The 14,637-nt window shown below is 40.4% G+C and overlaps 1 protein-coding gene across 1 annotated transcript in view; it reads right to left on the reverse strand.

The window, feature by feature from the left end:
- Positions 1–560: 560 nt before the first annotated feature.
- Positions 561–14,637, reverse strand: part of EIF2AK4 (eukaryotic translation initiation factor 2 alpha kinase 4) — a 72,474-nt gene continuing 58,397 nt past the window's right edge. The window contains exons 32-39 of the mRNA XM_019551342.1: positions 12,288–12,374; positions 10,711–10,823; positions 9,929–9,987; positions 9,592–9,689; positions 7,913–7,981; positions 3,539–3,583; positions 2,126–2,244; positions 561–1,533 (exon numbers count right to left, since the gene is read on the reverse strand). Of these exons, the coding sequence (XP_019406887.1) occupies positions 1,476–1,533; positions 2,126–2,244; positions 3,539–3,583; positions 7,913–7,981; positions 9,592–9,689; positions 9,929–9,987; positions 10,711–10,823; positions 12,288–12,374 (648 nt within the window). The 3' untranslated portion in view covers positions 561–1,475. The remainder of the gene's footprint in view (positions 1,534–2,125; positions 2,245–3,538; positions 3,584–7,912; positions 7,982–9,591; positions 9,690–9,928; positions 9,988–10,710; positions 10,824–12,287; positions 12,375–14,637) is intronic.

Raw genomic sequence — 14,637 nt, forward strand, 5'->3', positions numbered from 1 at the left:
CTCCACTGACCGTTCCTGTTGCAGCTGGTGCCAGTTGCTCCCAGGGCCACTGCAGCAGGGGCTAGGGTGAGTGTGGACAGGCTGCGCTGGGTCCTGCGCCACCTGGGCCTCTGCTTGCTGCCACTCCCTCCAGTCTCTACTGCAGTGGCCCAAAAAACAATCAACACCAACTGCCTGCACCACAGCATGGGGTGAGTGGGGGTAGGCAGAGAGCCCAGGTGGGTGGAAGGGCACAGGCAGAGCACAGTGCAGCCTCAGGAATGGCACCCCCACCTGTTCCCTAGTCCCAGCCTCCCTTCTTCCCTCACCGTCTTGGGAGCCTATACCTATTTGTTACATTATAAAGTGGGTTCACTTTATGTGAGGGGAAACATGTATAGCCTAGGGCCAAATCAGCCCTGAATCTCTCTAAATCGATTCAGAAGCTTCTGATTCTATTCGGACCTCTTAACAAGTCTCCCAGCTTCAATTTAGAGATTCAGCTGTTGTATCTCTGCCAGATCAAACCAGCTACAGAAGCTTCACACAGTCCTAATGGTTATCACAAGCGTTTTTTTTCCTCCATGTTAAATTGCAGGGGGGATGGGACACCTTGTTAGAACTGAATAAATACAAATGCAAAAAAAATTGATAAGGAAAGTGCAGTGTCTTCTCACTATTCTAGAACTTTAATAACAGTTAAGTGAAATTCAGTATGAGCTTCTGAACTGAAAGACTTTCAGCTTGCCAATCACATTCCTGTCTGTAGGTAACAATGTTCAGTTTTAGAGGATCACAAGAATTACCTCAACTTGCTTCTGAAATATAGGTATAGTCATATTCTTTCAAGAGGCTTTCAGTGCTTATTTCAATTTCAAGTAATGTGTCTTAAAGTTTTCACCTGGGGAAAATTCCTTTCCCAGAATTAGTCTTCAGGCTCAAAGTGCATCAGCATCACACATTTCCACTGGGGAAAATGTGCTGCCTCCCACAGGCTGCTTCTTGGATCAGCAGTAATAGGGTCACATGTGCCAGCACTCTAATTGCTATTGCTGAGTGGCACTGCCTTGTTAATATATTCTGCTCTCAGAGGATTAAAGTGTGACTTGCATAGCTCCCCCTTTCCAGAGGCATGTGACATTTGAGGGTACTTTTGTCTGGCACAGTACACTTGCTGCGTCAGTGTGGCTGAGCAAACAAATACTATCATGAAGTCCAGTTAAAATATAATGCATGGCTAGTGCATGATTATAAAACGTTTATTTTGAATTTGTTTAGACGATGTATCTTACAGTTACATATTGCATACAAAACCTTAAACACTTTACACTAAAAAAATAAACAGTATTTGACCTGCCTTGCTTTTATCACAGCTTCTTGAAGTAGGTGCAAAACAGTGGCAGAGTTGATAGAATGTTTTTTGTTCAGGACATGGAGCTTTAGAAAAAGTCAAGTGCTGCTACTGAAACACCCCAGTAACAGGGTTTTTTAAAGAACTAAAATAGAACTTTGTAGTAATCATCTCGATAACTGTACAGGATAAGCACAGGAACTCTGCAGAGGAAAAGAAAGAATGTTAGACTTCAGAACAGTAGGTAATATAGCAGTCATGCCAAAGCTTCTAAAAAAGCTGTTTTTTGGAAACAGGAGAAAGGCGAGTCTATGACATACTTGGTATGTGTGGACTGATTTCTAGTGGCCCAAGGTTTTACTGTCTGCCTCACAGCAGGTATGCAGTGTTAACCGAGGGAGCCTTCTGTAAGGCAGAGGGAACTATGTAGTTGGAATAGGGGAGATGGGACATCAATTTAAGTCTTATTGCAGTTCCAGATTCTGTATTCATGTACCCCCAGCTGAGCCATTCTACATGGCTATCTGGTTATTTGGGGTGGGAAGAGTCGAAAGGTGGCTGGCTGCAGTGCTAACAACATCACTTCCTTGTGGGACAATGGCTGTAGAAACTGGCTTGCCTTAACTGGGCTGGCCTAATGGGTACCTATAGCCCAAGACTAATGCAAAAAATAAGAGATTTTTCAACAGGATTTATTTTCTTCTGGAGAAAGAAGAGGGAACTCTTGTTTACTAAAATTCAGATGTATTAAGCAGCTCAACTTCTTAGAGCACCAACAGTAAAACAACAGTTTACCTCTTCTCTACTTTGATATTGTAAATTTCATCACAAACTGCTTGTAGGTATTTCTGCTTTGGTAATCGTGACATCAGTTGTTTCACAGTTGCATAAAATGACTGTTCGTCTCCATCACACTATGATACAGGAGGCAGAAGTAACAAGAGGCATTTTCATACAGTATTATACTTTACTGCAAAAAAACCTGCATCTAAGACAGTTCATTCTTCTGATATAAATGGAATATTAATACCCTCCTACCTGGCCTACCACAAATCCAGCTTCTTGTAAAAAAAAATGGATAGATCTAAACCATAAATGCTGTTCTATCATAGCAGCAGTGTTTAGAAGGAGGGTCCTGGTGAGCCTTCCCAACGTGATGCTGTTCAGACTGAAGGAGAGAACTGCTCAAGTGTTTCGTTTCTCCTCTTTGGAGAGGGCCACTAATGTAATCCTGTACACACTTAAATTGCTTTTGGGTACTATCTGCTACATGAGCCTTAGTTTTCTATGGTGCCTTCCATTTTCAATTTCCAGTATTTAGGTCCCACATAATATCAGTGGGAGCCAACTTTTTAGCAGGTGTGCCACAAGCTAATACCACAGGCTAGCCCTGTATGCTCTCTGAAGCACCACTCAAATCCCCTTCTGCTGTTCTGCTGCCTGCCACCTCCCCAACCTCCCACAGGTTGGCCACTTGTATTAAACATTAACAACACTTATATCGTGCACCATACATTGATCTTTCCATTCAATTTTTTTGGTCCCACAACATGCAAATTACAAAAGTAATTTGCATTTCTGTAGTCCAGTGGTTTTCAAACTTGCTAAAGGCATAGAACCCCTTCATTAAACAAATCATCTGCCGTTCATACATCTTTAGAATCCCAAGTTTGACAAGTGTACCCAGTATTTCATTGTCATAGGACTAACCTCACTATTGATAGTTATGAAAAATTAAAAGGATGCAAGACTACAACAGGTTTACCTTTCAAATTAACCTCTGTATAGTAGGTACCTGCTGAATTTGAAGCCACCTTCAAGTGAAGGAAGAAGAAACTGCTTTTTATGCAACCTATACTCCAGAGATTGAGTTGGAGGTGGTGTACAGTGACATAATCCATCCTCAGTGTCAGTCTTTTAGGTCCATCTCCCTCTAACTCAAGCACATGCCTTTACTACAGAAGGGAATGCAGTTCAATAGAGTGAAAAGCATTCTATACCACTGGGGGGCACCGGCAGCAACTGGCAAACTGACTGGAACTGTGGTTAATTTTAATTGGCCATTGTTTGGGAAAATCATAAGCAGCCAGAGATGTTTTTAATGCCTACCTTAAACTCTTTAAAAGGAAAATTCACTTCAATTTGGATGGGAATTCATCCCACTAACTTTTAAAAATCTACCAAGTTATACAGTTACTTTGGACTTACTTCTAGCGAGAGGAAGTGCATTATAGTTTCTTTTGGTAGATCAACCTGCAAAAAGGAGGGCAAAAGAAGTCAATATCAAAGAATCACACTACATAGTTTAATAAGTAACAACTGTATTCCTGTCACCAGTTTGGTCATGTGAATCATAGAAAGTATGGCTGGAAGGAAATCTCTAGAGTCATCTTGTTCAACCCTCTGTCTGAGGCAGTATCATACCTATGCAAACCATCCCATAAAAATCCTTATCTAATCTATTGCTAAATCTACAGTCAACCCTGTCACATAATAATGTGCCCTAGTTTGCCATGGTTAAAGCAGGAGGGACAACTGCAGCCAGCGTCCTGCAAGGGTTGTTAAAATGTACTTGAGAGACCCAAGGAAGAGGGCTATGCTTCCTGTTACAAAGAAAGGCATAAACCCCCATAGTCCATAACAACTGATCATGGGGTAACCTTCTTTCCTGATCCCAGATGCAATATCATTAGTATGACCCTGAGTGGAGGAAATCTCTAGCAGGAATCTCTTAGGGTTGGGCGAAATTTTGCCGCCCATTTTGTTTTGATGCTGTTTCAACCTTGAAACAGTGAAGTCAAAACAAAACAGAGCTTCAAAACAGCATCAAAGCAAAACAGGGCCGGTTGAAACGCTCTGAAAAATTCTGAATGTTTTGAGTCTCGACCGTGTAGCTGGGGCTTGCAATGCCTTGCCTGCAGGGAAAGAGAAAGTAAGAGGGAGGGGGAGAAGGGGTGCTCTTATTATTGACTGTGTAGCTAGCCAGTGACTGTCACCCTTCCCTGAGGTCCCTTCCAACCCTGGTACTCTGGGAGAGGGATGAAAAAACTGCATAAAAGCCAGCATTTTTTGAACTGCCCTGCTTTCTGTCTTGGGGTCACTAACTGAGCTGTGTTCTAGCAGCTCACCATCAGACCACTACAGTTAGCAGCACTGATTTTCTAAAGGATTCCCTGCTTGCTACCCTAGCAAAAGGGATTTCAGAATACCTTTTTCTTCTAGGTGCTTCAATTTTATTATTATATTCATTGATTTCTTTTGAATTTTATACTTAAATTGCATAGGATTACTAAAGAATTTATATAGGAAGGGAAATACATTTGTTTTGTTTCTATATATTTAAAGCTTTGCAGCATACCATACATTATAGAATTTATATAGGAAGAAAGACATGTTTCTATCGGTTTCATACATTTCTTCACTGCTCTACACCTACACTTTTGAATTTATATAAGAACGCAAATACATTTATATATTTGCAGAAAAGGAAGACATGAAACACACCATGAAGCATGGTGGAAAGGCAGGTGGCCACACTGGCCATCCTTCAGGGAGGGGTGGAAGAGAGGGTAGAGGGAGAACTGTAATTCACCCCCACCACCAAACTGTGATGCAGCCTCTGGGCTTCAGTTTTGGTGATGAGGGTAGGTGCTTGTTTGAATGTACAAACCACTTTTCAGAGCTGGGCCTATGAACTGCACTTCATTAGCCTTGTAGGTAATAGGTACAGAAACTCATGAACTCAACATACACAGTGGAGTTCTGGCATGCTGTGACTTGCTGGACATCTGACACCCCAGGTACCCCTGCAATTTTACCTGTGTTGCTACATCCCCGTTTCCCCAACCCTCTCCACCCCAGTCCAACTTCCTACAGCTCGAAACACAAAACCTGCCATCTCCAGTACCCCCACAAACTGCACACCAGAATCTATCAAAGACAATACCCAACTACCTGTGGGGGCACATTCCTCACCAAAAAACCACTCTGCCTCCAGTCTCTCAGGCATAATTCTGAGAGGGAACAAATTACAAACCATTTTTCACAGCCAGGCCTATGAACTTCACTTTTTCAGCCTCATAGGTACAGAAACTCATAGACTCAATATATATAGGCAGTGAAATTCTGACACTACCTGCCAGACATCTGACTTCCCAGGTTCCTCTGCACTTTTGCTTGTGCTGCTACATCCCTGCCCCCCCGCCTGTCCCTCACCCCCTGACACCTCCATTTCCATTTCCATTGACCAGCTTTCTTGCCTGCATTGCATGCCAGCCCAGCCTCTGGCTTCTTTACTATTCCTTCCATCCAGGACCAGGAAATGCACCAGCTGCAGGTACTTCCTCAGCCTGACAAAGGGTTTTTCAACTTGAAAGCTTCCTAAGATATATTTCTCTAACTATTCCATTTTTTTTCATAACATACATATAAACATAAAAACACAAGGTAAGCCATCACACACACCACGCGTAACATATATCTAACGCAACATCTTTACTTCTTGCTGTCAATTCCTTTGTAACAAGAAAGGCTCTGTGATATTTCTGTTTGGCTATCTTAGATGCTGCTGGTGCCAACGGCCGAGTCACCTACGTTATTCTCACCAGATGCTGTTTACAGTGGTGGACTAGGAGGGAGGAGGAGGCCTCACTGGGGCACACTCGTGTTGTGCAGAGGCCCCAGCACCAGGAAGGGTGCACCTGAACACACTCTCTCTCTCTCTGAGGGTGCACCTAACAGACACGCACTAGATGTTCCTACTTGAGAGGAAAGAAGGGCCTGATAGTTCTGTTGGGCTGCCTTAGATGCTGCTGGCATTGGTGTTGAGCCAGCTAAGTTATTTTCACCTGCCATTGTTTACAGTGGTGGACTGTGCAAAGGCTGTAGGGGAGGAGTCCTCCTCACTGGGGCACACTGCCATGTTGTGCAGAGGCTCCAGTGCCAGGGTGCACCTGAACACACACACACACGTCATGAGTCAGAACCCAGAGTCCCCCTACACCTATCTCCTTAACAGCTGACAGGCTTTGTGGCTGCAGCTTTTACCCTGCTGTGTCTTAACACATAGTGTCACCCATGTCACGAGTTTTGCTTGTCTTCAGCTTGAGGTGCTGTTTCCCCAAACCCCCTGAAACTTGGCAGGCTTTGTGGCCTCAGCAGGGGCTTGTAGGCTTGCAGTTTTGACCCCACTGGGGCTTAACACATACAAGCGACTGGAGTTTTGCTTTCAAGACTTTGGGGTGCAGTTTCCCTGAACCCCCTGCACCTATCTCCTTGAGACTTGGCAGGCTTCATGCCCTCAGAAGGGGCTACCATTCCTGCAGGTTTCATTGAAATCAGGCCAGAAATGACAAAGTTATAGGCTCTTTTGACCTTCCCCATTATGGGCAAAACGGCAAAACAGGCTCGAAAAGCGAAACTGTTTTGACAGAACAGAATGGAACAGCTGTTTGGAATCAAAACAAAATTCGAAACGGACTGCTGTTCCGTCGAAATGCTGGTCGAAACACAACACTTCCATTTTTCATGGCCCCAATCTCTTTGCGTTAGTCCCAGCCAATACCCAATCTTTCTGAAGAAAGTAACCCCCTCCCCCCACCCCAAAAAAACAAAACAAAACAAAACGCTGTGCATTTGGAAAGTCACCTTATTATCAGAGGCCAACTTGCTTATTTATAAAAGAAATATAGGAAAGATGCACCATTTCTCAGGTCTAGGAGAAACAGGGATGAAGGTTGTAGCCATGTTGGTCTCAGGACATAAGCAGATAAGGATCTTTGGGTGAATATGATATCTTTTATTAGACCAACATAAATAGTTGGAAATTTTTTTTTAGCAAGCTTTATGACACATTATAACCTGCCAGACATCTGACTACTCAGGTACCTCTCCACTATTTAACTGCTACATTCATCCCCCTTCTCACCCCCACCCAGACTGTCTCTCACCCACTGACACCTCAATTTACATCTTCACTGACTGCCTACCTTACATGCCTATTAGCCCAGCCTCTGGCTGCTTAACTTTTCATTCCATCCAGGAAGAGCACACACCAACTGCAGACTTCCTCAGCCTAACAGTTTTTAAACCCGAAAGCTTGCTAAAAATTTTTTTCCCAACTATTTAAGTTGGTCTAGTAAAGGATATCATATTCACCCAAACAACCTTGTCTGCCTAGGAGAAACAGTGCCCTCTAGGTAATAAGGTAACAGCAAGTTGTGGCAGCAACAAATTACATTGAATCCACTGGCACTGGGGTGCTGGGTGGAACAGTGCAACTCTACATTACAGTTAGCAGGGATTAAATAGTTAAAATGTAGACATTTTACTGTATACAGGAGACTCAACTACCCACTGGGAAAACACTTCTCAGAGAGTTAACTATGTATTACACAGATTTCATTTTACCACGAGAAGCCTTTCATCGCAATAGCATAAGACTGTTTAAAAAACTTTGAGCATAAAATTCCTGCTAGCTTGGCAGCTGTCACCAGCAACTAACAATGCTGATCTCAGTATCAAACCTGCCACAAAACTAGTGATGTACTGTTTTTATTTTTATGTCTTAGCAAAATGACTTACTGCCAGAATTTCAATCTCGCTTATTTTCTGTTGCAAGTTAGTGATGAACGTCTGCAGTCTTGTTTGCACCTGCAAGTTAAGTTTAATATTTTAGTGGGTAAAAGTAGTAGACAAAGGTCTCCTGTTAAACACTGATGTTGAGGAACTCTGTTTTCTATATGACTGATTCACAGATTATAAGGCCATTAAAATAATATCCTCTAACCTGCTATACATTATGGACCTAAGGACTTCCCTGGATTAATTCTTGCTTGAACTAGAGCAGGTGTTTTGGAAATACAATCCAGTCCTAACATGTATGCTCACAGTGAGTTGGTCAAAAAGTTAATTACTTTCACTACTAACAATCTGCACAGTATTTCTAGTCTGAACTGGGAAGCCTTAACTACCAGCCACTGGATTCGTTATACCACTGTCTTACAGACTAAAGAAAACAAAGTATAATTTCTGCTTAGAAGTTTGATATGATTCAGCTTAGGTCCAAAGCAGAGTTGCAGTAAGGCCCATAGGCTGCTGTTTCTCTCTGCCACCTGGCCATGATGCAGCATGGTGCAGGCAAAGCACTGTGCTGCTGAAGCCCCCACTCTACAGGCTGGATCCAGTGGCTCCAATGAGCCATAGATTGCTGATCCTTGTGCTAGGTGGTAAATGTGACACTGAAATATTTTATGGCTCTCAGGAATGCAAGTGTAGGTCTCATGCTCCCTCGTAGAATATTTTTGCCATCCAAATATAAGTATGTGTTAGGAGAGGACTAGATGACACTTGTCTAACAAGACTTGGCACACAAGGTTGTGAGTTTCCCTAGATAGTCTATCTTTTTGTTTAAGTGGATACTGTCTTTTACAAGGTTATGAGAAGATGCTCTTGCAGTTGTGATGGCACAGAAAAACAGTCCCAGAATGCACTATGGTCCATACACAACTGCAAGAAGTTAGTCGATGTGGGAGCACAGGAAACTGACTACTTTGTGCATGTGGCCCCATAGCACTGCTGTCTCCTGGGGCAAACTGCATGGTGGCATGAAATGCACGTGAAATGCCACAGCACCCTGGGTGACAATCACTGCTCTATCATTACAACACTACACATTTTATTTTAATAAAAAAGGAACTGCTTATATACAGTGTGTGGGAAATTCTTTTCTTATGCCTGGTAGTTTAAGAGAGTGAATGAAATACTAAAATACAGGGACACGTTTGAGTGCCCTGGATATATTTTGTACAAAATGTATGTTGAACTTGTAAGCTAAATTATTTTGGACACTCAAAAAAGTTAGAAAATGCTAAGACTAAGGTTCCTCAATCTTAATTGAGCTTCCTTGGGCACATGCATTACGACAACCCAGCTCCACGTTACAATGAGATCGAGACAACTGGGAACCTATTTGTTTGGTCCTTCCCCAATGCAGATACATCCATTTTCTCCTTCTTGTAACCCTCTGCCTTATGCACTGTTCATTCTGAGTGAGGCATGGATCCCACAAAAGAAAGTTTGTGATCATTTAATTAAGGCTACAAGAAGAAATGTAATGTCAAGTATTTCCTAACTTTGGAGTACTTGATTTGAAAACTTAATGTCCATTTGGCAGAGGTTTTTGTAAGAAGTCATCCAAGTGGGTTTTTTAAACAAATTTCAAGCCAGAAATGAAAGAGGAAAAAGAAAGCACCTGCATTTACCTGAATTTCTTGACGTCGTCTGGCACTAGCAGACAATTTCTCAGGTGCTATAACGCTCACAGTTGGAACTACAGAAGTTCCATGCATTTCAAATAAACCTACAATGTAAATGTTTCAAAATGTAATCTTTTTTTTTTTTTAAACACACCAACATATTATACACCACCCTGAGAAGTGCCTTTAGCTACGTAACAGTTGGTAAAAAGAAAAAAGACATTTTTATTTTATTATGTTTCTTATAGTGTATATTAAAAATATATAATACCAAATTCTTTAAATGTAAAGAGTATTAGAATTGACCATGGTTGATGTTTCTAAATAATCAATAACTGTATACCTGAATTGTTAGAAAATGATCCCTTTAAATTTTGTATTGAGAGATTATCTGAAGTTTCCCTAAAAGTGAGCAAATAAAAAACGAGTTAAAAAAAAAACAGATGCAATCTAAAAGCAGTACAGTGGAATAAACATGAACAAACTTAAAATACAAAGGAGATTTTAGGCACATATTTGCAAACTAAAGTCTGCATTTTTTATTAGTTAACAAGCCCTATAACACCTGCATTTGTTCCTAAAAACTTGTCTACACTAAGTACTATGAGCTAGCAGACAATAGAATAAACAACAATCTTTACACTTCCTCTGTACTACAAAGAAATTCCTGCATCCTAGCTATTTAGACAACAGCCCATATTGTCATACTTGGAATTTTTATGTCAAGTATTTCTAACTACACTTTCTCTTTCATATAAAGGGCTTTCCTAGAATTACAGCATAAATTAGAACAGCACCTGTCCAGCCAGGTGTTTTAACATGCAACATTAGAACAATTTACCTCAGATAAAAACTTGGCCTTAAATACTTAAGGCATATTAATTTTGCTTCAAAATGTCTTAGTTGCTAGTAAAAATAAATATCCTTCTGGAGAGTCTTGACACAGGAATAATACAAATCCCACTACCCACCCTAAGAAGGAATTAGGCAGTACTTTCTCAACAGTAATTTTTACTGAAAATAATCTCATGGAGAGCTTCTTTAAAATGCCATATTGAAAACTTAATTCAGTTTATGAAAACATTTCTAATTTTAACTGGTTGCAGTCACTTTTTATGGTCCTACCTGTTATTTCTTTCATCAGAGACTTTGGTCTTCAGTTTCTGGGCCAGGTGTTCTACTAAATCAGATTCTAAAATCCTTTTCTCTGTCTGCCTTTCCTTTTCAAATGATTTTACCTACAAAAGATTAATTTAAATGTTTCAAGGATACATAGATTGATATTACTTAAAAGATAAAGTAAATATATTTTGGAAAAATGAAGAGAAAGAAAAAAAAAAGTCTTACTAGATCCATTGCCTACTAAGGATGAAATCAGGTGGACAGAGACTCACTTCCTATGATCACTAGTTAATTAAATCCTCCAGTTTGCTTGATTAGATTTTTGCCACCCAACTAGTAATAATTTCCATTGCACTTCCACTGCTTAAGCTTGGCCATTTGCCTTTGTTAATATGCAATACTCAGTTTAGGATTGATTGGTACATAGGTGAGTATACTGCATTCATTAAACTATTTCATTAAAAATAATTAAATTTGGAATGTAGCTACCTTTCACTAAATTTGCAGGGGTGACTTCCAAATTTCAAAATTTACATGTATTTTCTTAGTTTTTATTTATTTGGAGATGAACAATTAAACCAGAGAACAAGGATGCCAGTTAACATACACTACAATAGTATCTTTATTTTTTCTCTGATAGAGCACTCATTTTTAAAAAAATCATGCATGCATGCATCTTTTTATCACTTTTTGATCAAATAATTATCAAGATCAATCTGTTCATAAAGATATTTTGCTAGAAATAACAAGTGAAACATTTTGATACTGCATATTAGCTATATCACACAATCATGCACTGTCAAATGACTTAATGAAAAACTCTTAACTTGTTAAAGACAAAGACAGTAAATGGCAATGACTCAGAATCAGTGATATTTTATCATCATTTCAATATTTTATTTTTTTAAAATACTGTAATTTTTAGGGCTTATGAAAAGTACCACATTCGCTGAAAACTTTGGGTACCAATGACTAACAGATACAGTATAGACAGTGGCAGTTAAAGCTTTCCCAACACCAGACCTCTGCAAATCAACCCTGACCTGGTGAGACATAACACAGTTTGGTATCCATGTCTACTGAAGCCTTATCAGCTGTCAATTTTGGTGGTATTTATGTTGGGATGTGGACATCTGTCATCTTAAAAACAGACTGAGACCACCAATTCATTTAATAATGTCATTAAGCAGCCATTAGGTGGTGGCAGAATGTCGTTAAATGTTCATTTCCATTTAAACATATGCCCCCACACACTTTAAATGAAACTCAACTTCCATAACTTTTCATTATAATTGAAAAATTATGTGATTTGTGATTAAAAGTTATGAAATTGTTTTTCCTGGAAGATATAGACAGTTGGACAAAAGCTAAAAAGACGGGTCTGCCGTGTATCTACTATTCATTTTTCAGAGTAATCATATGCTTGTTAGTTACTCAGAAACTCATACTTATCAATAATCTGTTATTCAACTGATAAGAATTCAATTTCCAGAAAATATGGTACACTATTAGCTTTAAGAGAAAGATTCAGAAGAACAGATTATTCATTTACAAAAAAACTCCCTTGCCCCAACTTTTACCTTTACATGATTTCCTTCTTTATCAGAGACAAGAGCTGCATATGTAATTCCAGAATATCTGCAATATTCCTGCAATTCCTCTTGCGACTAAAAGTAAAAAGAGAACTGGTAAATTAGGAGGACAGAATTGTTAAATGAATATATGGAAAACCAGAGCATGTTCCTTCCAATTAAGTTGAAAGGAAATGTCTATAATTAGTGGATCTATTATTTTCTGTGCAGGAGAAAACTATATATCAGTCCAGGAAGAACACTTTTCTGCTGCTCACCCTTACAAGGCATCTATAGGATCACCCTGATTTGACCCACTAGGACAGGATTCAGCAAGATTAAGAAGCAAAAGCTTAATATTTGCATCTGTAAGCAATGATGTATTTTTGATGATCTGTTGTTGTGATGTAGCTTTCTGTGAGACAGCCCCACGTCCTGCCTGCAAACAAATAGGTAGGATAGAGCACTGCCCAGTGCTCCACTGATTAGTCAGGCTTCATGCAGGCTTGGGGTTTTCCTGTGAGATTTTCGAAGCAGACTCAGGGCCAATTCTTGCTATACCAGAATAAGAGTACAGCCATTCTCCAGTTATATGATACTGCATAGCTTAGCTATTCTAGCTATATTCTATAGCCAGATTAAAAACAAAAGAAAAACAGGCCAACACTCTGTGAACAGCTTCACAAAGAGGAAAGCAACCTGGACATAAACAAAAAACCCACAAGACTAAAAGGGCATTAGCCCCAAATTGCACTCACATTTTTCCAGCATATGGCCAAATGTGAGGAAAACTAGAAAAAATGAAGACAATGCTAAGATAATACAGTCGCCTCAAGGCAGTTAAGTGCCTCAAAAACCCTGTTGTGAGCTGGTGAGGGAATAAGTCAAACATGATAAAAAAGAAGATGCCGTGATATTTCCTTTGTCATTTACCAATTACCCAACTGAGTAGTGGTTGCAAATAACTAGAATTTGCCTGAGAAGCGTAAGGTGTTCAAGTACTTTGTTGTCCCACAATCCAATTATCTAGGCTACACATTTATCTGCTGGATTCAGTGGGTTGCAAGGGAACAAGGACTCAAGCCTTTAAATACCAGGATATGCCTAAAGGTTAATGTAGCTGCAACAATTCTAGCAGTATTGTTTATCGGAGCAATAATTCAGTTACACTGCTCAGTAGTTCCAGGTACAGTATAACCTCGTAAATCTAGATATCAGATATCCGCAATTCTCAAAAATCTGGCACTTTTTAAAACTATACTACATCGGGGAGTAGCTGCAGCTGGTCCCAGAGCAGCAGAGAGGGAAGCTTGCATGCGGTGGCTGCTGCCACCATCCGCCACTGCACACTGCCTCTCTGTGTGTAGTCACTGCTACTCCTATCCTCCCCCCGCCCCACTCTGGGACTGATCGTTGCTCTGGTTTCAAAAAATCTGGAGTCTTCAAATTTCTGGCAGGTCCTGAGCATGCCAGATTCATGCTGTATAATAAAGCTATGGTGGTCCCTGGGATATGGAACATGTCCTTAACTCTGATCCCTTTCCACTCAAACACCGTACTGTTATGATCATAGGTAAAACATTTATCCAAAGTTTAGAGCATCTCAAGAACCTTGGGCTCTTCATAAATACAATTATTAGCATTACCTGTCTTGTTCCAAGAAGACAATGTAATCTAGTGGATATAGCACTGGACTTGGAACAGAGGGCACTTTTACACATGCTCTGGGCCAGGTGGGGGGAGCAGCGTTTTAATTAGAGCAGCTCCTAGAGTGGCTCCAATTCATTTAATCACGTCATTAAGCAGCAGAATGTAGTCATTACCTTTACTTCCATTTAAACATATGTCCCTACACACTTTAAATGAAAGAGTGGCTCCTAGAGCCACTCTAATTAAAGTGCCATCACGTCTCCTGCACCAGTGTCCCTGCACTTAAAAATGGTGGCGGGGCGCTTGAACTAAAGCTCCCTCAACAAGCTTTAGTTCAAGCAGCCCCACTGCCATTTTTAAGTTTGGGGATGCTGATACACAAGGTACAGGAGGCTGGGGAAGCATGGCAACTGCCACACTCCAGTAAGCTGGATTAATCAAACCTGCTCTGACACGCTGGAATTCCAGTGCATCAAAGCAGCCTTGGCACTCATGTATAGGTGCCCAAAGAGACCTAGGTTTTCCTTCCACTGGGCCATAAATTCAAAGAATGGTCCAGAACTGAATTCAACAGGAATCTTTCCATTGATGTCAATGGACTTTGGATCATACCCTCAGTACTACAAGGCAATGAAAACATTCATTGATATTTGAATTGCAAGCTACACATGCTCAATATTAACATTTTATAATTATACAACCTCTAATG

This window comes from Crocodylus porosus, unplaced genomic scaffold (genome assembly GCF_001723895.1).
Source record: "Crocodylus porosus isolate Cpor-Errol unplaced genomic scaffold, CroPor_comp1, whole genome shotgun sequence".
NCBI classification, from domain to species: Eukaryota; Metazoa; Chordata; order Crocodylia; family Crocodylidae; genus Crocodylus; species Crocodylus porosus.